Source organism: Trematomus bernacchii, unplaced genomic scaffold, assembly GCF_902827165.1.
Source record: "Trematomus bernacchii unplaced genomic scaffold, fTreBer1.1, whole genome shotgun sequence".
Classification (NCBI taxonomy): Eukaryota; Metazoa; Chordata; class Actinopteri; order Perciformes; family Nototheniidae; genus Trematomus; species Trematomus bernacchii.
The window spans coordinates 1458012-1481450 of record NW_022987821.1 but is presented as its reverse complement, the minus strand read 5'-3'; the positions used below and the strand labels follow the sequence as shown (position 1 = coordinate 1481450).

Sequence of the window (23439 nt, the reverse complement as noted above, 5' to 3'; positions counted from 1 at the left end):
AAGTGAAGGATGAAAAAGAGAGGTAAATAGAGCTGATTGTTAGAGTAGATCCTGATTAGCCTGGACAAGAGGAGAACAGAGGGGGCCAGTGTCAGGATATACACACTACACTCACATATGTGTTTCCAAGAAAGACACACACACACACACACACACACACACACACAGAGGGGGAGCAGCATGTGACTGTTCAGTTCTGTTGGTGGACTTGGACACTTTCTGAATTAAAGTCTGCCAGACATCCTAATGATTTGTGCAATTTACAGATTATTTTCTCTTGAACAGAAAACTATTTGCAGGGTCGAATTTGGAGAGGATTTCTAGGCAGACATTTAATATGAAGAAGAAGAAGAAGAAGAAGAAGAAGAAGAAGAAGAAGAAGAAGAAGAAGAAGAAGAAACACTTTATTAATCCCTTACAGGGAAATTTCTTTTTGAGCGGGAAGATGCTGGCAAGAAAGCCCAAACAATATAACTTCTCATTCATACATATCTTACTTTGGAAAATCTAAACAATACACTTATTAATATAGCGGATTTGTAGATTCAATTTGGAAAATGTGTACATTTTTTCCCATTGTGTTTGGGAATATACTGACTGAAAAATCATAGCATAGATGTAATGAGGATTTGATACTTCATATGTTTAGTGTAAGTTATGTTGCTTTAAATTAAATAAGACTTTATTACAGGTAAATCCAATTGATTTCAGACTTTATCACATTTGATAATAAAGAAAAATACCATATTACGTCATCTTGTGCAAAATGATGCAGTCTTTCTCCCTCCAAAACAGTAGAGGGCAGTAACTTTGTGCTGGTGAGAGTCAGCTAAAACCACCGCGGAAACGGAAACCGCCATTCAATCGTTGCTGCACTAGCTACGAAAAAATATCAAAGCAAGGTGGTAGAAATCCGTTAACGTTACCTAAGTGCATTAGTATATCGACAGAAAGTAACAATGGCCCTAGAATCGAGGATCACACAAGAAGAAATCAAGAAGGAACCAGAGAAGCCCATTGACCGAGAAAAGGTATACAGCTGGATATAAAGTCTAAGTCCGGTACAACGTTAGCTTGTTTACGTTAGCTCATTAGCTCTATGGTGAGCTAACGTTACCTGGCGCTGCTAGCCAAAAGTGCTAACAGTTTGGAGACTGGTTAGCATACGTTGAAGACTGCAAACAATTAGGACATATGCAGGCATTTTTTTCCTCCGTGAAATATTATTTAGGTCTCTTCACCACCGGTAAATACAAGGTGATTGAATAGTAACTTAGCATCTGCAGCGTGCTAGTGCTAGCGTGCTAACGTAAGTGCTAGCATGCTATGGGAAGCTAGCAAATTACAGGTTTCTACGAAACTGCTATATTAAGTTAATAATATATTACTATATCAAATGTCATAACACGAGTACTTTGCTATATTTGTAGCTTACCTCAGTTCAGTTGTCATGGTGGGTTTTACGGCACTTTGTTAGTGTAGTGCCCCCGATAATTGCAGTCGTGCATTGGTGAGATATCCACAGGTGATTCGAATATTCACTGATTAATTAGTGGTGGACAAAGCTAGTTCAATGAGTACACTGTGTACAATTGAGCATTCAGATACTATCAAGACTATTAGTCAAGTTCAACACCTTCTATGGAAACTAATGGTATTACAAACTGTCATGTTATCTTTTCTTGTTGGTAACCACCTATGGGCAGCTAACTATCAAAACCCCACCACTGTCAAACAATGCACATGAGCATACCATATTATTCAGGGCCATCTTTCATAATGCACTGTTATCCCAATATTAATGTGTGTGTGTAATGGGTTCATATCCAGGGTTTCATGTCAATTGTTGTAGTGAGACAACATTGGGTTATTTAAAGGAATCACTCTATTTTAAATATTTAGATTAGTTAATTTAACTTTTCATATCCGCTTGCTGAAATCTAAATTGTTTACTTCTCTTTATATTGTTCATTTGATGCTTATTTTTGCTGCAGACTTGCCCCCTTCTGCTGCGAGTATTCACCACCAACAGCGGCCGACACCACAGAGCAGATGAATTTGCCCGTGGCAATGTTCCCTCCAGCGAACTGCAGATATACACATGGTGAGATTGCAAACTCTTTTATTTTGATGTCAATTGAACATTTGCCAATTTTTTAAAATTGAGATTATAAGACTGTGTGCTTTTCAGGATGGATGCTACTCTCAAGGAGCTGACCAGCCTGGTGAAGGAAGTGTATCCTGACGCTAGAAAAAAAGGGACCCATTTCAGCTTTGCCATTGTCTTTCCTGACCCCAGGGGGAAAGTGTACAGGTGTGTATCCCACTACAACATTTGTTTGGCTCATGGAGCTGAACACTTTCTTTATACCCTGGTGATTTTTTGTAAACTATATATTAAAACCTGTATCTGTCCCCCCTTACAGGTTGAAAGATATCGGCAACACTTTATCTGGCAGGAAGGGCGCAGACGACTCCATGACGTTGCAGTCTCAGCGCTTCCAGATTGGAGACTACCTGGATATAGCTATCACCCCCCCCAACAGAGCCCCACCCATCAACCCACGCATGAGGCCCTTCTGAACATAAACACCAACACATAATGTAACACACATCAACATAATTCTGTTTTTTTGTTTGATTTTTTTCCATTGGATGCTTTTTAGCTTCATTTTATAAAATGTGACGTGTAATAATAAAATGGTCATTTTTACAACGTGTCTGTCCTTTCTGTGTAACATGCTGGGGGATGCTATAAAGAATTTACTTTTTTTCAAATTGTTTATTAAGCTGCACTAGTATTTTGAAATAATCAGAATTGTATAATATTTAAGGCAGTGTATATATACCTATACCTTAGTTTAGTATAACTAACCTATTTGGAGTAATAATTCCTGGTAACACCTCAGTGATGTTTAACATTTTAAAGTTTGAAAGCCCGATTAATGAAATTGTAACTGCTCTGAGATTCTGTAAATTGGAAACTAGTTGAACTATTGAAGTGTCATCAACACAATAAATTATGATCAATTTACAAGTGTAAAATGCTGTTGCAGGAATGTTAAGTCTAGGAATTCATACAAAATTAAATCTGCTCTTAAACTACAAATAATAATAAAAAAATGTCTTTTGGCATTGCTGTAATATAACCAGCTCTTGGGTCATTGTTAGGTGTTGTGCGGATGGGCATGAGGGAGGATCTTATTTTGTTAGTTATAACCGGAAGTTGTATGGCTGCGCATGCGTATTGCAACATACTGACAGCTAGCAGAGAAAACAGCCAAGCTAGTCAACTATTAGCTAAAGAAAGCAGCTATTTTCACACAAAAACATACGTTGAAATGTTTAAGAGAAAACTGACAGCGTTAGACTATCACAACCCCGGTGGATTTGACTGCACAGGTGAGCCTAAACATTTCAAGGAGCTGTTTAATGTGGGTCAGTGGGCTAAACGTGGAGCTGGCTAACGTGTATGCAGATAGATCCTGTCACTGAAGACGACATGCCAGACCCTATTTATAAAACTTTTATGTATTGTAGCTTTTTGACTGAGATACCTGTAGGACTATTAGGACACGGTGTAAAACTTCTATACACCTCACACTTTTATTCGGCTTTACTTGCTTAATGTATTACTTTGGGTCTACTTTTTTATTGGCATATGTTTACTCTCATACTTTGTAAGTCAACTTGAAAATGACGCTCACTTTTAATAATTTTTGGGCTGCAAATATCAATTAACCAATGCTAATATGTAAAGTAAAATGCTAGCTTGCCCAAACGTAAATGTGATGCTCTGCAGAGATTGATCAATGTATTCAGTTTGTCTCTATTACTGTTATTCTACTGCATGAAGCCATTTGTGCAAACTGTCTCTCCTCTGCTCAGATGAGACTCAGTACAGAAACTGCATCGTGTGGCTGGAGGACCAGAAGATTCGGCATTATAAGATCGAGGAGAGAGGAAACCTGAGGAACATCCCGAGCTCAGACTGGCCCAAAGCCTTCCACCAGGTGAGACACTTTGACATGAAGAAAACTCCTGCTGTGTTGAGCTATTGTTGAGAGTTGTATCATGAATGGAGTGCCATTTCCTGTGTGCAGTACCTGCAGGACCTGAACTGTCCGTTCGGAGGTGAGCAGCAGCCGGAGGCAGTGGACTGGTTGCTGGGCCTGGCTGTAAGATACGAATATGGAGACAATGGTGAGAGGGCAGTATGTGCGTGTCTCCTTTTTAACTCTGACACACTGTTGCGTCGTTACTTCTTCTATGTAATACTGATGGTGACCAGCAGATGGAGACATTATAAAAGGAATAATATGTTCTAGTAATGCCAGCTCATCAGTCACAGTAAAGTTATTATTTGACAGTCAAATTGACAGACATTGTATTGAAATCTATGGAACCCTCCTTCAGTAATGGAAAGAAATACAATGATATCAACCTTGAAGTCAATATACTGACAACATTTCTCATGATAATGACTCCGTATCTAAATAATGAATTTGTTTCTTAACATAATGTCAACATTTCTCTTAATATAATGAACTGGTGTTGCAAATAAATGACTTGTTGTAGAAAATACAATAACTTAGTACCATACAAATAATGACTTGGTATAGCAAAATAATGCCCAAGTCTCCCAAAATAGTGACAAATTAATGATATATATCATAACTTTTGAGAAAGTTTCACATTACGACTTACAGTGTCTTTTTTTCAATCACAATCGCAGACATTTGCTCCAATAGAAAACCAAGAAATACATAAATGTTAAAATAATCTTTATATTCCTGGTTAGATTCTCACCCTGTTTTTATTTCTCTCCTCAGTGGACAAGTATAAGAACTGTAAGCCGCTGGCAGCCCCCACCAACAGTGACAAGGCAGTGGACCCCCTCCTCAACCTTGACGGTAAGTAGAAACACTTCTCTGCCCGTCCTTGCACTTTGCTTTCACGCATTCTTTCTCTGTTCTTCATGATGCCTTTGATCCTGAGTGAAAGACGACAGTTGTTTGTGTTTTTCAGGTGATTCACCAGATTTCAAAGCAGGAGTGACAGCTCTGGCTAACATCCTGAAGATACAGCGACATGACGACTACCTGGTGATGCTCAAGGTTAGATATGTTCTCTTTACTGTCTTCATCACTTAAGAATACTTATTTAATGTCATACTTACCAGTTTTCATGTACTCCTGCCAGGCTATTCGTATTCTGATTCAGGAGAGACTTTCTCCAGAAGCCATCACTAAAGCCAGCAATAATAGAGAGGTATTGTAATATTTTGTATCATATCTAAAGATTCCTATTTCACAAGTTCTTATATTAAAACCTTCCAATTAATGAAATATATCTGTAACATTTCCATGTGTCTCTGTTTCCCAGGGTATTCCAGTAGCTTTAGACAAGCACGTCTTGGGTTTTGACACTGGAGGTGAGTGTTGCTTTTGAAAAGGATTCAAAAGGAAGTAAGAGGAAAATATACAATCACGTTTTATTCATTTCAAATGCATTTTCTCTCAGATGCCGTTCTGAACGAAGCGGCTCAGATCCTGCGCCTGCTGCACATCGAGGAGCTGAGGGAGCTACAGACGAAGATCAACGAGGCCATCGTCGCCGTTCAGGCCATCATCGCCGACCCAAAGACAGACCACCGGCTGGGCAAGGTCGGCAGATGAGAGCGAGGAGGAGGAGGGACGCTGGAGGAAGAAGGGAGGGGCTGAACCACGGGAGTTTTAATTTGATTTTGAGAGGAGAAGCCTTTGTTGGAGTTTTGTATTTAATTGATCAGATATGAAGTAAATGCCAAATTTTCACATGCTGTCTTTCCTTTTTGTACTGCAGCATGGAGGAGTTTACACTACACGTTAGAATCGTTTTTGATTTACCAGATTTCCGTTAACATCTTCATTTCTTCATACTGAGGTAGAATGGTATGATCATCTCCTGGTTGCCGCAGTGTCTCCCTCAGTGGAAATGACACAGAAGCTGATGAAATATTCGAACGGTTATATTTGTATCTTTTGTTTCCAGAGGTTATTTTGAAAACGTTGTTGCTGTGCGGGAAATGTATAAATACAGCTGAAGAGATTGGCATCTGTGCTCCTTGTTTGGTTTTTCATATTTAAAGAAGCATCACGGCTGGAAATAAGACACACAATAAACAACAACAAAAAATCTGTCAAGTACCAAATCACATTTTATTGTTATAAATATCACATCTTATAAAAAGATAAAGATTTAAAAAGTAGTAGTAGTAAAAATATTTGGCAAAAAAAGATTGTAACGTCTTTTCATGGTGTGTGAAATACAGATTATGAGTGCAGAGACTGCTGTGATCTGACTGAGGGAAACATTACAATCTGATTACAGTAATCTGATTACAAAAACACTTTTCTGTCACTCAACAATGGTAACGGAACTTGAAAATGACAGTGGTATCAACGTCTCATCAACAAATGTTCTCTTACATTTAAAAATCAGGTTTCATTGTTCTGTAGCTTTAATCGAAAGATAAACAACTGGCGTACAAAAATACAGTAAAAAAACAAACTAAAAATGAGGTATAAAACAAATTTACAAAACATTTATTTGGGGGTTATATCTTTAAGGTGAGATAATGGGCTCGGGGTCAGGGGGAGTGGAGGGGATGTTAATTTGCTGACAGTCGATCTGGCAGCCACCATCCCTTTTTCTTCGGAGGGACACTGGAGACACTTCTTCAGGAGGTCCTACCATCCGATCGGGAGTGGGCCCCGAACTTTAGCACCAGAGGACCCTGCAGCTGCCGCTCTGTCGTTAGTGGCTCCCTGAATCACACAGGTCAAACATTAAAGGAGGAAAACTAACTCATGAGTTACATTCTGCTGGAATTACACACCTCCTTTTCTTCTAGCTTGTGGAAATGAAGAGTAAAAGGACAGATTTTCTCTTCCTGTGTGAATCCAAATGGGACAGGATGAGAGCCTAAGTGCTGCCGTGTCCTAATGACAGAACAAACAGAGCCTCCGCGCTGAACAAAGAGCTGCACTTTACAGCCTGTGGTGACTGAATTATCTCCGTAAAGAGCATGTGTGTTCATGCGTTCAACAATAACAGCTTTTAAGCCTCTTACAAGCAGCTCCCTAACCTGTAACAAGTGTTCAAGAGCCGTCATCATGGTCACAATTACACCACGCGTCCACGCTTTGAAGAGAGCGGCTGTTATGTAGAGGCTTTAGAGAGTGTGAGAGGACATTCACAGCAACACACAGCCATTTTGAGACGCACAAACTGGACTGTGTGTGCATCTCTTCTATCGTGAGCAGATTTTGACGCTCTCTGCAGATGTGTGTAGCTCCGACGACGACATCTGCCAAGGTGCTACTTTAGGGATTATCCTGTGCTTAGAGGGCTACTTTGTACTTTAAAGGTGTTTAACGCCAGGCTTTGAAATGACTCGGAGCCATCTGCAGACATCAACACATCAAACATGACACACACAAACACAAAATGCAGGCGGAGGGTCGCAGGCAGCTGTGTAATCACTGTTCCTGGGTGGAGGTGAAGTCACCACACACGGTGCAGGACGGCTGAGCCAGCTGTGTGATCACTGCAGGGTGATGAAACACCAACCTCTGTCTCTTCAGGACGCTCACTATTTACCTTATCTAACCTGATCTGATGTGGTTCGTTTCTCAATTATTTTATTTCATTTTTATTCCTAACTTTACTCACGAAAAGTACAAGCACATCAAAATTGTACTTAAGTACCGTACTTGAGTAAATATACTTTGCTACAATACGCCACTTGTTTTATGTTGATCACTGGTTTGGGTTTTTATTTGTAAATTGAGCAACTGCCACAAATCCTAATTTCCCCTATGAGTATTCTGCTTCTGTTTTGATTCACTTGAAACATTTAAAGATCCCCTCCAGACACGTCTTATAACTTATAAAAACATATAATGTGTCTGATACAGAAGAGAAAGCTCAAATACTTTGTTATCATTTTTTGAAATGGACAGTCCCTCCCTCACATTGATATGCATGGTCCTCGTGTGATAAAGCAAAGTGTGAATCCATATCTCCTCATGTGTCACCTCAAGTGTGTTTCAGGCTTCTTTCTTCTGTTTTCCTTCACTTGTACAGCGAGTGTGTGTTGTCCACCTCACTCAAATAGTTTCTTCTGCTAAGCAGCCCGTGTAGACATTGTTAAAGAAGTTCATATCTCCTGTGTGTCCTGCAGCTGTGTAGGGTTAACTGTGTGTGTGAATGCAGCCTTCAGGGTTAAGGTGACACCTGGTGGGAGTCGACTGATGTTGTGACACTGCACACAAACCAATGAGCTCACTGTCTGCTGCACCTCCAAGTCAGTGTGGGTGTGGGGGTGTCATTATATACAATTACACATCTGAGTGTGTAAGTGACAGAGAGTGATAGTGTTTAGCATTTCACAATACCTGATAGACACTGGGTGGTTGCTATAGCGATGCCGTACAGGTGAGAGCGCTGGTCAGGCAGGAACTCGTCCGTGATCTGACTGCTGTCTTTGTTCACTGCGATCACTCCGTCCCTAAGAACACAGACAGTGTGAGCAGAGCTTCATACTGGTCAGAATTAAACACACACACTCAGATATATGAAGATAGCTACCTCCTCCAGTCAGTGTAGTAGAAGTGGTTCCTGTAGTACACCATGCTGAACGGGTAGTTGAGGCTGGGGTGGACCACTCTCCGGTTGGAACCATCCGGGGACACACACTCTAACCGCTTCGTACCTGTGAACAGAGCAAAACAGAAACGTGGATCATCATTCTGTTATCCATGGTTTCTTAGATAATGTCTTTTGAAGCTCAGATATTAGAAATTAAAACAGTATATGAGGTGGCAGCCTGGAATATGCGTCTCATTTGAGTTTTTTACCGCCTGCTTACAGTCAACTAGATGCACACCCAAAGGGAAAGCCACATTTCTGATCAACAGGAGACACTTTCTGACAGTTTTGGTGGGGGTGTTTACCTGCATCGGCCCAGCAGACCTGAGAGGAGGAAGAGTCGTACGTGAGAGCGTTGGGCAAACCGATGCCGTCAGACACCACCACCTTGCGGTTCTGTCCGTCCACTGACGCACACTCGATCTTCGGAGCCTCTCGGTTCCAGTCGGTCCAATACAGAGTGCTGCAGAGAGGAAAACAGGGGGGGGGGATTATAATATTTATCACTCTTAATTTCAAGTGTATCCAGGCTGGATAAACATGTTTTTGTAGCTTTGCATTTTTTTTTTTTAAACCTCTGGGATCTGGCTAATATAAGGAGACAAGAGGAAAACCGCACACCCGCAAACACACACGCTCTCACACACACACGCAGGGTATATAAAGGTACAAGGGCACAGGGCCCTAGGGAGCAGCTGTCTCGCGCTGATGAGGTCACGGTCAGGTTACTCTGAGCAACGTGCAACCTTTGCCCCCCTGCAGTTTAGTTTCATCTCAGACAATATGGACCACACTAGCTGACAGAAATAGACACAATATCCAATCTCAAATAAAGCAGTTTCGGCTTATTTCTCACGGTATGTTTCTGTGAAATTGTTTTTATATTTCAAAAGCTACAAAATGTTGGACTGCGGGATGATAAGAGAGCTTCAGGCGGAGTGTGTGTGGGCTGCTGATGAAGCCACGCTGTTTTTCGTCTGTAGATGATGGTGTACATGTGAGCAGTCCGCTGGGAACTGCAGGTAATACACACCACATGAGCAATCAACTTACACACACATACACCATGTGTTTATGAGTCTGTACGTTAATTAATCTGAACGTAGGGCTGAGCAGATGTTTTTGCATTAGACACATGTACGTGCTTTTATAAGTGTGTGTGTGCGCGTGGACTTTCTCTGTGTCTGCTTCAATGTGTGTGGTTATGTCTCCCTTAGTGTATGTGTGTGTGTGTAAGGGCAACATGTGTTGAAATCACAGAGCACATGCTTAATCATAAGTGTACCCGTGTGAAGCAGTAATTACCTTTAGGACTTGGCTTTTTGTCAGAAAACACACACTCACACACACACACTCACACACACTTACACACGTACTTGGCCTTCAGTCAGACTGTAAACGTTCAAACCAATAATGTGAAACACACATTAGAAGTTTTATGATTTGGGTTATTGCTTCGATGTTTAATCATTTGTATCAACCGCAATAACACACACACACACACACACGCACGGTTTCTCTCTCAGACAAAAACACATGCACACAGAGACACACACAATAACACATGCATACCTGTTTATTATGTGATTAGTTGCAATGACGAAAAGCAGATGTTATTCCTGTTAGTCTGAAAGATGTGTGTGTGTAGGATTAATAGCATCAGTAAATGTACAGTTTTCTTGGAACAGTTTGGTGCTACACTATAATTAACTTCTATGACAGATTATCAAACATGTGTTTTTAAAGGGACACTCCGCCCGTCCTTGTTCCTGCGAGCGTCTGTCTCACTCTGATGAAGTCAACAGGAATTTCTGCCGAATAGCTTTACATATAACAGGCATTGTACTAATGAATGAGACACAGGCCTGTCTGAGGACTTTAATGTGTTTGTCATGGCTGATGGTCTGAAACCATCTGTGCGTTCCGCTGCTCATGTGCAGTGCAGTCTCACTGGGCCTCTGTGGAGCACCTCCAGGATGTTACACTTGATCGTGAAGAGAGTGTGTGGGAGTTTGTTTGATTCTTGCTCAGGGAAGAGATTTGTACATGTTTGCAAATCCAGAATAAACCGTCCCAAGGCTTTAGAAGTGCAGCTTTTGTAAGTTGAATAGCTGGTGTTTGTGAGTTGCCAAAAGAGAACAATAGAAGCTGGTGTTTACCCAGTGGAAGAGACCACTATGATGGCTCGAGGGTTGACCAAGTTGGAGTCAAACAGCGTCCGCCTCCCGCTGCCGTCCAGGTTGGCTCTCTCGATCATGTCGGGGTTCGAGTCGACCCAGAACATCAACCTGCGCTTTTCATCCACAGCCAAACCCTCGGGACTGACCAGATCTACACAGAGCAGAGAGGGTTTAGAAATCATTTAAAACATGCAACTGATATAAAAGAAATGAAGGAGTGTAGGTGTTGGTTCTTACTCGCGTTAATGAGGATCTCTGGCTCGGCACCGGCCGCAATCGAAGCTCTGTTGATTGTCCTTGCAGACAAATCTGTCCAATAGACCTGGTTGTCTTTGCAGTCGTAGGCTAAGCCAACAACTATGGAACCCTGGACACACACATATGAATATGAGCATAGAGAGATAAGAGGCTTTCAAAATGGGAAATAATGTCAATATTTTTGCAAAACAATGTTGTAATGATCTACGTTTAACTAAGAAAATAGATAACAGAAGTAAAAATAGAATCAAATCTGGCTATATTCATCCCTTACATGTAGAGTCAGTAGTGTTTTGGAGCGGGCTCCATCCAGTCTGGTCCCGTTGAGAGGCAGCGCTCCTATCTTCTGTCCCTGAGCGTACAGCAGTGTGATGTCAGTGTTTGGCGGAGGCGTCACATCTGGGCGGGGCAAGGGGCGCACGGTGGGCGGGGCCACTGAGGGAAGGCCTGGGACAAGAGTGGATTGGTTAAAAAAAAGCCACGATTGGTTGGAAAATCAGTTATTTTGACCACATATAAACATACAGGTAGAAAGATGCTTACATGCAGGTTTGACCACATCATGTGATCGGGTTCCAGGAACCTCGCGCCCGTCCTGGTCCACACACCAGCAGTACGTAGTATCTCCGTAACACTGGACTGGACTGAGAGACAATTTGCTTTCATTAGTAATTTGTCATTAAAATAAACAATTTCATCTGCTGTTTTTTCTTTCTGTGGCGTGTACCTGAACTGTCCGTCCGACTCGCACTGAGGCACGTATTGTTGAGCCCCTGGTTTTCCACCATAGTGCTCAATCAAACTGGTCCTCCATCGCTCACACACACTCTCGGGGCGCTGGGTCGGAGCCACGGGGCCTGCAAACAAACAAACCCAATTATGTAAATGTTTTTAAAGTTACATTTAATTCTACATTGTTGTAAAATTACAATTGAGATCACATTCTGCTGTAACTTGTTTGTTTTCAAGCTCACACACACATCTTGCTTTTGTCAATACTGTTTACCTTGTAAAATCTCTTTAATAACTCACTTTATAGGAGAGCTTTAAAAGTAAACCTGAAACCACTTAAGGCCTCCACTAATGTTTATACTGGCCCCTCTCTGGCCCTCTGTGCATTTCCAATGTGAGAGTGCAGTTGCTGCACTAAGGAGATGAGATTAATATGTGAAAGGACAGTGAGAATAGCTTTATTGTGAGAGTGAAGAGAGGTAGAATAATACTGACTGAACTATTAGAATGATGTTTTTCCAGCAGGATGTATTGCAATCCAGTCGTATGATTCACTTGGTTTTACTTCAATTTACTGTTTGACCACATGACGTTCTTCCCAGAAATCAACAGCATGTGGACTGTCCAGTAAGTCAATGATATTTCAACTTAGGGCTGACTTAGTGTGTTGGCAGTGAGCTGTATCACTTATGTGGGCACACACATTCACAAGTTTAATGTCTATGTTTGCCTGCATCACGTAAACTTCTAAATTTGGTACAGATGTAATTTAAGAATCCATCTGAAATTGTCAAATTATGGGTTTCCGTTCATGCAAATCATGTTTCTGGGTTCCTCTCCTGATTTGGAGCAGAGGATATGAATGTGAGCAGGAAATGCGCTCGCCTCCCTCATCATGGACTATTACAGAAGAATCCCTGTGCAGCGGCCTGTGGTCGTGCTGTGCAGCTTCCAGGTGGGAATGAGTGCCGCTGAATATGAGACGGAGCAGTAATGACTTCAGATAAGTCTAAAAAAAATGCTGAGCACATGTGTGTGTGTGTCTGGGGGTAACACTGTTTTGTAACTCAGCTGGTCAAGCAGCCTGTCTTGTTTTGGTTTGGTTGTCTAGCAACAGCTGGCAGCTCATCCTACCACAAAGTGACCACTTCAGATGTTTGGAGGGTCATACATGGAATTTATAGCCAGAGCTGAATTTATAGAAAGGCCTCTGTGTACATTAGAGTGTGAGTGAGAGGGCGAGAGAGGATCACAGGCTCAGGGGGAGAGAGAGAGAGGCAAATAATAAAGTTGTGAATTTTCAAAGGGTAATACTATTTTTTTTCAGTGCAAATGTTTGTTTTACACTGCTCCTTGTTCTAAAGCTCAACTGTAATCACTGTGTGCTTTCTAGTAGCAAAGCAAACAGCTTAATGTCTATTTGCGAAGTTTTCATCTTGTCTGAAACAAGATATTATTATGTTATGGAAGCAAAATAGTCAAAATCGCAATGTTTATGCCTACAATGTCTCGTCACAAAGAAATAATTCTTAATTAGATGAGAAGATCACTTGTCTATCTATTGATCTTCTAATTGAACTCTTTCCTAGAAAGGAAATTACCATAGTTTCCATTCCCATTTATTCTGAACTGTATTTTGCCTGGATGCAGAAGTACTTGATGCAGTGATGACGGTCTCACCTGGTCTGTCACAGTCTTTAGGCTGTGTACCAGCTGGAGTTCTGGTTCCTGCTCTCTCCTGTCCCGTACTGTCTACACACCAACAATGTCCAGTGGAAGTGTGGCACTAAAACAAAAAAGAAAGAAAATGTAGACAAAAAGTAATATTAAACAATGGCAAAAAACAATAACAAAGCAGGTGTGTTGTCGATGCCAACCTGCAGTCGTAGGTACTGTCCGTTAGCGTCACATTGAGGCACATGGGCTCCTACTACAGGATATCCCTCTTGAATGGTAGTCTGAGCTCTCTCTCTCTGGTGCTCACAGTGAGTCTTAGGACGCTCTGGTTCATCTGGAAAACATTTACAAGTTAAACAAAGTTATTATACATACATTATGTCTAGGAAAGTCGCAGATCTATATGATATCACCTACAATTATTCTGCATGGACGGCAGTCTTTGTACAATCCCTCAAGCACTCTAAATACATTGCATTCATCAGGTCATTTATAGCTATCATACGCAGTCTCACCTGGTCTGTCACAGTCTTTAGGTGGTGCACCAGCTGAAGTCCTGGTTCCTGCTCTCTCCTGTCCCCTATTATCCACACACCAACAATGTCCAGTAGAGCCATGACACTAAAGCAGGGGGAAGATCAGGGGAAGATCTTTCAGGTTATATGTCCACAATTCCAATTTACTCCACAAGTTTATCCACAAAATGTCTGAAAATGTTTACCTGCTGTGATATGTACTGTCCATTATCGTCACACTGAGGTACATAAGCTCCAACGACAGGATATCCCTCTGCACTGGTTGTCTGGACACCGTCTCTGTGGTGCTGACAGTGAGTCTTAGGGCGCTCTGGCTCATCTGGAAAAGAGTGATACATTTTTACAAGTCCATAGGAAACACAGGTGTTATTTTAAGATCATACCCTGCATGGGCTACTTAAAGATTTTCTCTTCAGTCCATAAGGCTCATTATCAAATCTTCACAGTAGATTATTTAGCTTTAACAACATTTTGCTAGCCGTAATTAGCATTCAAAGAAATATATCAGCTAATATGAATTACAGATAAAACCGACTTGCCTGCTATCTAGCATCAGCTGGTTACTAATCTTCACCCTCTCATCCAAATATGGTAATTTCTGATGTTGAATAACCAAGATGGCGACATCCAAAATGTCAAAATGAAAGCTTCAAAACAGCAATTCATAAACCCAAGCCATCACAGGGTCTACGTCAAACTGCTTTCAAACAGTTAAAGGACCCAATACTTAAAATTGTGTATGCAACAAGTCTTTTGCAGCTAGACTTAAGAGTCTCACCTGGTCTGTCACAGTCCACACGTTGTGTATCATCTGAAGTCCTGCTTCCATCTTTCTCCTGTCCTCTACTGTCCACACACCAACAATATCCAGTAGAATCGTGACACTGAAAAAAACCAATAATAGTTTTAACAATAACAGAGCACAAACAGAGGCCGTGTGTCTCTATACATTAGGAACAGATCTTACCTGCTGAGATGTGTACTGTCCGGTGGAGTCACACTGAGGTACATACACTCCCAGAAGAGGGTATCCCTCTGGGCTGTGTGTTTGAACACTGTCTTTGTGCTGCTCACAGTAGGTTTTAGGGCGCTCTGGTTCATCTGAAGATTTGGGATTTAGCAATAGTAAAAACATAGTCAATACATAATAGAAATAACCAATATGTAGCCAATTAAACCTTTCCACAAGTTCTACTTCAGTGTATGTTATGTTGGAGCCCAAGGGATGCAAAGAGAATAGACCCTTCCCCTAACCTGGTCTGTCACAGTCTTTACGTGGTGCACCAGGTGGAGTCCTGGTTCCTGTTTTCTCCTGTCCCCTTTCATCCACACACCAGCAATGTCCGGAGGAACCATGACACTGTAGCAAAACAATAATAATTGATGTTAAATAGGGCTTTATTTTCATCATATAACTCAAGGTTGCATTAAATGTATAAATGAAACTCTCTGTCACCAGACGCTGACCTGTGATGATGTGTACTGTCCGTTATCGTCACACTGAGGAACATAAGCTCCAACTATAGGATATCCCTCTGGACTGGTGGTCTGCACACCGTCTCTGTGGTGCTGACAGTGAGTCTTAGGACGCTCTGGCTCATCTGGACAGATTAAGGTGAACAGTTGCAGGATTATATGCATTTTCTTGTAAATAAGTTATTCAAATACATAGAGTAACACTAGACAACAGTTAGACATTAGTCATGTTTTCTTGATCTTTGTAAAGTTGTTTAACATTTGGAATGTTTGTACCTACAAGAATAAAACAATTATTTAATCATTTTTGTGTTTTAATAATGATGTCCTTCACGCATAGGCTACTACTTACTGCTGGTTGTTTAGCCTGAGCTTTGTGTAAAGACCTACACATGTACTTTATAAAAGCAGATTTCAAAGAGATGTTAGGGGAAGTGTTTATTTCTGACATCTCACAGTTAAAAGGGCTGAAGGTCATAAAATCCGTTCAGCAGGTAAAATCACAAATTGACAATTACTGTCTGACAATTGCAACATATACTGTATACACAAAAGGTACTTTTTCATGTATTTTAGTTCATATTACTGCCAAAATGAAAGCTTCTAACAACAGTCCACAAACCCAAGCCATCACAGGGTCTACGTCAACTGCTTTCAAACAGTTAAAGGACCCAATACTTAAAAGTGTGTATGCAACAGCAGCTAGACTTAAGAGTCTCACCTGGTCTGTCACAGTCCACACGTTGTGTATCATCTGAAGTCCTGCTTCCATCTTTCTCCTGTCCTCTACTGTCCACACACCAACAATATCCAGTAGAATCGTGACACTGAAAAAAAACAATAATAGTTTGAACAATAACAGAGCACAAACAGAGGCCGTGTGTCTCTATACATTAGGAACAGATCTTACCTGCTGAGATGTGTACTGTCCGGTGGAGTCACACTGAGGTACATACACTCCCAGAAGAGGGTATCCCTCTGGGCTGTGTGTTTGAACACTGTCTTTGTGCTGCTCACAGTAGGTTTTAGGGCGCTCTGGTTCATCTGAAGATTTGGGATTTAGCAATAGTAAAAACATAGTCAATACATAATAGAAATAACCAATATGTAGCCAATTAAACCTTTCCACAAGTTCTACTTCAGTGTATGTTATGTTGGAGCCCAAGGGATGCAAAGAGAATAGACCCTTCCCCTAACCTGGTCTGTCACAGTCTTTACGTGGTGCACCAGGTGGAGTCCTGGTTCCTGTTTTCTCCTGTCCCCTTTCATCCACACACCAGCAATGTCCGGAGGAACCATGACACTGTAGCAAAACAATAATAATTGATGTTAAATAGGGCTTTATTTTCATCATATAACTCAAGGTTGCATTAAATGTATAAATGAAACTCTCTGTCACCAGACACTGACCTGTGATGATGTGTACTGTCCATTATCGTCACACTGAGGAACATAAGCTCCAACTATAGGATATCCCTCTGGACTGGTAGTCTGCACACCGTCTCTGTGGTGCTGACAGTGAGTCTTAGGACGCTCTGGCTCATCTGGACAGATCAAGGTGAACAGTTGCAGGATTATATGCATTTTCTTGTAAATAAGTTATTCAAATACATAGAGTAACACTAGACAACAGTTAGACATTAGTCTTTTGGTGTTTTAATAATGATGTCCTTCACGCATAGGCTACTACTTACTGCTGGTTGTTTAGCCTGAGCTTTGTGTAAAGACCTACACATGTACTTTATAAAAGCAGATTTCAAAGAGATGTTAGGGGAAGTGTTTATTTCTGACATCTCACAGTTAAAAGGGCTGAACGTCATAAAATCCGCTCAGCAGGTAAAAATAACAAATTGGCAATTACCGTCTGACGATTGTAACATATACTGTATACACAAAGGTACTGTTTTCATGTTTTCTTAGCTTCATCTTACTGTTTTACTAGGATGCCTTTTAGCTCAATTTCCCACCACACACACAAACTCTCTGAAATGATATCACCTGTTTTTCCAGGCATTCCAAGGCTGTGACCCAATGACCTCAGTAGTGCACCACTTACAAGGTTAGACAAGCACTCACGTAAAACGTGCTGTCTGTTTGACCTTGTCATTGAGTTGAGGAATTATGGGGTACAAAGGTCAATGTTTAGCGAGAAATCCTTGGATAGGCATGACAGAATCCACCTGCTGACGCTAGTTCTGTTATTGCACATACCAAAACCGTTTGGAGCTCTCATTGGAGGCTGATTAGAGGGAGAGGTCTGTCTGTGTGTGTACATGTTCCTTTCTCACCTGGTTGTCACAGTCTGTGGGCGGTGCACCAGGTGAAGTCCTGGTTCCTGTCCTGCTCTTTCCTGTCCCCTACTGTCCACACACCAGCAATGTCCGGTAGTAGAGCCGTGACACTGAAAAAAACACATTTTATTCATTCCAAGCAGCCAGATTTATACCATTTAGTCTGTCAATAAGCGTATTACTCATTAGATCCTGACCTGCAGTGATATGTACTGTCCGCTAGCGTCACACTGAGCTACGTAGGCTCCAACGACAGGATATCCCTCTGGACTGGTGGTCTGCACACTGTCTCTGTGGTGCTCACAGTGAGTCTTAGGACGCTCTGGCTCATCTGAGAAAGAAAAGCATTTTTCTTTTTAGTTTCCACAAGAAGTCTTTAACAGATGCCGCAAATGGGATACCACAACTTCAAGATGGTACAAGTAAGATGGCGTAGGTAAAGCTTGAAAAGGCAAAGCAAAGAAATGGATAATGAGTCGAGAGTTTTACCAGAGTACGATACATTTAGTGTTGGTACAGGCAGAAAAGCAATCATTCCAATGAATCTCACCTGGTCTGTCACAGTCTTTAGGTTGGGTACCAGGAGAAGTCCTGGTTCCTGCTCTCTCCTGTCCCCTATTATCCACACACCAACAATGTCCAGTAGAGCCATGACACTGAAATCACAATAACAGCAACATGTACTGTATGAATGTACGTATTCAAAATAACAGTCAAATTACTGATGCAAATATAAAATGTCATGGATTAAACACATTATAAAGACTGACTTGTAATGATATGTACTGTCCATTATCGTCACACTGAGGTACATAAGCTCCAACAACAGGATATCCCTCTGGACTGGTGGTCTGAACACTGTCTCTGTGGTGCTGACAGTGAGTTTTAGGACGCTCTGGTTCAACTATAAAGGAAGAAAACAATGATATAATCTTGAAATATTAAAGAATGTGCTGCTGTGGAAAAAGACTTGAAAAAGTATCTTTGTCATGCTGGTTATCAAATGTACAATTTTCATAAATCTTTTGAACCCATCCATTCCTGTTTGCATAATAATGTTCAAAGCTGCTTGTTTATTAAACAATTTATGAGTATATATATCTAATGGTCCAGATGTACCAGACTGACCAATCTTGTCTGGTCTTTGTGTATTTGAGTAGAACAATCTGACCACATTGTAAAGAACACGCTCAGAGAAGCAAGAAGAAGGCCTGTTTCTCACCTGGTTTGTTACAGTCTGTGGGAGAGGAACCAGATGGAGTCCTGGTTCCTGCTCTCTCCTGTCCATTACCGTCCACACACCAACAATGTCCAGTGGAACCATGGCACTGTGGTGAACAAAATCAGCAATGCCATCAATACAAAGTATGAAATGATGTAAACATTATTGCAGTTGGACATTATATCTTTCACACACTTAATTTGTGACAAACCTGCAGTGATGTGTACTGTCCATTATCGTCACACTGAGGTACGTAGGCTCCAACTATAGGATATCCCTCTGGACTGGTGGTCTGCACACCGTCTCTGTGGTGCTGACAGTGAGTCTTAGGACGCTCTGGCTCATCTAGAGAGATAAAGATGAACAGAATATTAAGAGATGATGTATACATTAGTCGTATTCTTCTCTTAAATACCAACTTCTTTGGGAACTTGGGAAAGGGTTAACAATGAAACAATCACTCTTTGATGTTTTTCAATCAAATAGGCAGTGAATGTGTTTCTGTGTGTGTATCTCACCTGGTCTGTCACATTCATAGGGAGCTGTTCCAGGTAGAGTCCTGGTTCCTGTTCTCTCCTGTCCCCTGCTGTCCACACACCAGCAATGTCCAGTGGAGCCGTGACACTGTAACAAGTTGTTAAATGTTTTCAAATCCACACGTTGCTTAATTTAACCCTCAACCGTGCACTCTAGCGCTTCATCAGTCGCTGCCCACCCACCTGCAGAGTCCGGTAGCCTCCGTCAGAGTCGCACTGAGGGATGAAGGCTCCCACACTGGGTCTTCCTGCTTCCCCTCCACTCTGCAGGCTGTCCCTGTGATGCTCACACTGGCTCCTCGGGCGACTTGTCTCTCCTGTAGAAACAAAATCACATGCGTTTCGTTTTTTTCTTCCAAATCTTTGTGGTTTCTTTTGGATATGAATTGTATCGTGCATCCCTACGTGGTGTTTTTACTGACCTTCCTCCTGGGAACACTGGAAACCGTCCCCATAAAGCCCGGGCTGGCACTGACACTGGAAGGAGCCCAGTCCATTGATACATCTGGCACTGACGTGACAGGGAGAGGAGCTGCATTCATCGATATCTAAGAAAACAAAGGAAGCAGAAAGAAAAAAGTATAAACACATCCTCAAATTGAAACTTCGTAATAAATTCAAATTTCTACTACGTTCATAAATGTTAACTGATATACATCTGGCTGTAAGTTATCTTATCAGTATTTGGTTTGTGATGATTGCACCGCCTTGTGTAAAGTCTCTGTCAAGCAGGGAGGTAGGGAGGGTTTGAAGAAGTTCATCAAAAGTTCACACTGAAGGGTGAAAGGAGGACACACACCTCTCTCCTCCACACATTCCAACGCAAAACACAACATTGTGTCGTGTCTCCATTTGTCTTCCACTCTCACCCCCTTTCTCCTGTCTAACCTCACCCTCTCCTTCTCACATTAGTCCTCCCATTCCCACCCTTGTTGGAGCATTTGTCACCCTTCCTCCCCTCTCGCTGTGTTTCCTAGCTTTTGCAGCTGTGCGTTACTGTTGTTGAAGAAATGTGGATCTCCTCCAAATATACAGCTCATTCTGGAACATGCAGCACTACATGCTCCAAAAACATGTGACATGGCTCCCATTTGGATAGATGATTTGTTTAGAGAGTGTTCATTTCTTTGCACGTGCAGAGCATCCCTTTTACCACACTAACAGTGCGTGCAGGCGGACACCGCTTGTTCAGCAGAAAGCAGCGTGTTATGTGGTTGGAGTTGATATCTCTGTTGGTCTAGTATTTCAGATAACAGATACAGTGTAATGGGGCTTAGCTCAAATATAAACCACTGCAATGGGCTTGTTATTGATTTTAAACAATTATTAAAAGGTGTTGAAAGATCTTCAACAGACACAAAAACACATGCCGGAGATCACATGATTCTGCTTTTAAGTACGGAACAGTTGCCTCAGTGGGAATTATTAAACCACCTGCGATAACATTAAAATATCAGGCTAGTGAACATATTTTTTTGGTTCATTTTTATTAACCATCGCTGCAAGGCACTAGGTCGGACCACCACTTTCTTCCATGTTGAAATATAACAACTATTGGATGGATTGCCATGTAATTGGGTACAGACCGCAGAGGATAAATCCTCCTGATTTTAGTGTTCTCCTGGGGTTTTCCACTACCACTAACATTTTTGTTTTTTTAGCGAAATGTCTCTGCTTTGGATGGATTTCCGTGAAACTTGGCACAGACATTCATGTTGCCCCAAGGACAAATGCTAATTACATTAGTAGTCCTCTGGGTTTAAAACGTTTTCACTTGTCCATCCAAATGGGTTGAAATCTGTTGTAGGGATAATGGTAAATAAAGAAGAGTAATCAAATAACCAAATTAGATGTCAGTTTAACAACATCTGGAATAAGCTCACTTGTTCTCACATTAGCCACAATAAGCTACTGGCTATACCAGACAAAAAAAGTGGAATGGAAATATTAAAAAGGCTGAGGGTGTGTTTTATTGCATAATAATTATTGCACTATCTTTTCAAAGTTTCATTTAATGCAATTTTCAAGACCAAATAACTGCCTTACGACATTCCTCTTAGCCTCAGCTTTACTTTTGTTTTGTTTAGTGCTAATAAAATAGTCTCCAGGAAGAGCTCAGAACCCAAACCCATCTCCTGTGTAAATACAGTTAGGACAATTGTATCTAAACATCCCAAAAACACAGATCTGCGTTCATTGCACTCACCGACACAGGTTACGCCCGTCGAAGCCGAAACTCGTAGCCGCTCTGGCACGGACAGCGGTGGCTCCCGGCCAGGTTCATGCACTGAGCATGAGCACCACATGAGCTCAGGCCCTCAGCACACTCATCTACGTCTGCAGAGAGAGAGAGAGAGAGAGAGAGAGAGAGAGAGAGAGAGAGAGAGAGAGAGAGAGAGAGAGAGAGAGAGAGATGAGAAGAGAGAGGAGACGGAGAGAGAGAGAGAGAGAGAGAGAGAGAGAGGAGAGAGAGGAGGAGGAGAGAGAGAGAGAGAGAGAGAGAGAGAGAGAGAGAGAGAGAGAGAGAGAGAGAGAGAGAGAGAGAGAGAGGTGAGGCAGTGAAACAGTGTTTCTCACCACATGCGTGTGTCAGTGTAAAAGCTGTAAATAAGGGGTCATTACTGGTGCTCTTAGGTCGTATACAGTGAGTGCCTGCATGTTTGAGTTACTCTAACCCACACCTGGATTCTTGGCTGCTGTCTGAAATGTGTTGTGCAATGGAGAGAGAGGAGAGGAGAGGAGAGGAGAGGAGAGGAGAGGAGAGGAGAGGAGAGCTTGACCTCTGTATGCTTTTTGGACAGATGTTGATGAATCCCAGACACACTGCCTTCAACTTTGTCTAAATGTGTTATTGTTATAAAAACAGTTGTAAAAGCAGTTGCAATGTTCCAGATTATTTAACAGGACACTGTACATGCATGTCCATATAAAAGGGTGACAGGTACCGTAGCAGTTGCGTCCGTCCCCTCTGTAACCGGTAGCGCACTGGCACTGGAAGGCCTGGCCCTCCTGGGGGAGGCACTGGCCGTGGTGTCGCAGTCATGGCTCCCTGAGTAGCAGGGGTTCACCTGGTCCGGCCCCGCTGGCTCCACTACAGAGGAGCACAGACACATTACAGGGATCAAATAGATATAGTGATTTTTTTTTGTATTATACATCAATGAACACATGCTGCCTGAATGGGAAACATCTACAGTAGCTCAGGATTGAGTCTGAAGGTTTTATGGGTAATCATGCACCTTGGTGCTCGTCTATATAGCACATGGTATGGTTTACCATCCTTTATAGTCCTGGAAAATGTACAGAGGTCCTTTCATTTGGTACAAAATAGCTTAACAATCATGTAAAAACACTTAATAAAAGAACAGAAGTAGCAGCTGTGTATGTGTTTGTGCATTAGCGGGTAAGTTAGTGAGGCATTTTGGATAAGATGCCATGTCAATGCAGTCCATTGACCAATTAAATGTAGGAGGGCGTATAAACTGTAGTAAAAAATGTTCAGAAAAATGTTGGAGTGAGTCCTAACATCTTTACAGTGCAATTAATCTAAATAGACAAACTGTAACAATTTAGAGGCAAGACCAATCTACTGCACAGACTATGTTACATTTAGAATGTCCTGAATTGAGATGAATTCGATTATTCGACAGTTCAAGTCTCAATGATTGCAGCGTTGATTCCAGGACAGCCTAACCAGACACACATGTCAAATCACTCCAGATTCCCAAAGGACGGTTTCCTCTTAGGAAGTGACTCCCTTCATGTTCTCAATATTCACCATATGGATAATGTTAGACACACACACACATGAGGGAGACACACAGACAGGGGGATGAG

The 23439-nt window shown here is 41.7% G+C and overlaps 3 protein-coding genes across 4 annotated transcripts in view; 2 read left to right on the top strand and 1 right to left on the bottom strand.

Moving 5' to 3' along the window:
• Positions 1–799: 799 nt before the first annotated feature.
• On the top strand, positions 800–2713 carry sap18 (Sin3A-associated protein). The gene is made up of 4 exons (XM_034151230.1): positions 800–1031; positions 1995–2104; positions 2192–2314; positions 2427–2713. The coding sequence occupies exons 1-4, from the start codon at positions 960–962 to the stop codon at positions 2581–2583; spliced, it is 462 nt and encodes a 153-aa protein (XP_034007121.1). The 5' UTR covers positions 800–959; the 3' UTR covers positions 2584–2713.
• A 531-nt stretch (positions 2714–3244) lies between these two features.
• On the top strand, positions 3245–6096 carry rtraf (RNA transcription, translation and transport factor). 2 transcript variants are annotated; one of them, XM_034151224.1, is made up of 8 exons: positions 3245–3402; positions 3889–4013; positions 4104–4203; positions 4833–4913; positions 5029–5117; positions 5203–5271; positions 5386–5434; positions 5524–6096. In XM_034151224.1, exons 1-8 carry the CDS (start codon positions 3342–3344, stop codon positions 5676–5678), a joined length of 729 nt encoding a protein of 242 aa, XP_034007115.1. In that variant the 5' UTR covers positions 3245–3341; the 3' UTR covers positions 5679–6096. The 2 variants fall into 2 exon arrangements, with proteins under 2 accessions (XP_034007115.1, XP_034007114.1); XM_034151223.1 differs by having other exon boundaries at positions 3247–3402; positions 4104–4218.
• Positions 6097–6181: 85 nt separating this feature from the next.
• Positions 6182–23439, bottom strand: part of nid2a (nidogen 2a (osteonidogen)) — a 36136-nt gene continuing 18878 nt past the window's right edge. Inside the window, 29 exon segments of the mRNA XM_034151235.1 lie at positions 6182–6809; positions 8442–8554; positions 8635–8758; positions 9000–9157; positions 10854–11025; positions 11112–11241; positions 11407–11579; positions 11676–11776; positions 11860–11989; positions 13545–13650; positions 13742–13875; positions 14057–14162; positions 14263–14396; positions 14856–14961; positions 15045–15178; positions 15332–15437; positions 15545–15678; positions 16751–16856; positions 16964–17097; positions 18395–18500; positions 18615–18748; positions 19067–19172; positions 19278–19411; positions 19585–19690; positions 19786–19919; positions 20025–20206; positions 21834–21939; positions 22548–22628; positions 22631–22693. Coding sequence (XP_034007126.1) covers positions 6799–6809; positions 8442–8554; positions 8635–8758; positions 9000–9157; positions 10854–11025; positions 11112–11241; positions 11407–11579; positions 11676–11776; positions 11860–11989; positions 13545–13650; positions 13742–13875; positions 14057–14162; positions 14263–14396; positions 14856–14961; positions 15045–15178; positions 15332–15437; positions 15545–15678; positions 16751–16856; positions 16964–17097; positions 18395–18500; positions 18615–18748; positions 19067–19172; positions 19278–19411; positions 19585–19690; positions 19786–19919; positions 20025–20206; positions 21834–21939; positions 22548–22628; positions 22631–22693 — 3464 coding nt within the window. The 3' untranslated portion in view covers positions 6182–6798.

Coding starts and splice junctions, on each gene's coding strand:
- sap18 (XM_034151230.1), top strand. CDS start 960: ATGGCCCTAGAATCGAGGATCACACAAGAAGAAATCAAGAAGGAACCA. Junction 1,032..1,994: donor AGCCCATTGACCGAGAAAAG/GTATACAGCTGG, acceptor TTTTTGCTGCAG/ACTTGCCCCCTTCTGCTGCG. Junction 2,315..2,426: donor CCCAGGGGGAAAGTGTACAG/GTGTGTATCCCA, acceptor CCCCCCTTACAG/GTTGAAAGATATCGGCAACA.
- rtraf (XM_034151223.1), top strand. CDS start 3,342: ATGTTTAAGAGAAAACTGACAGCGTTAGACTATCACAACCCCGGTGGA. Junction 3,403..3,888: donor CGGTGGATTTGACTGCACAG/GTGAGCCTAAAC, acceptor TCCTCTGCTCAG/ATGAGACTCAGTACAGAAAC. Junction 5,118..5,202: donor ACTACCTGGTGATGCTCAAG/GTTAGATATGTT, acceptor TACTCCTGCCAG/GCTATTCGTATTCTGATTCA.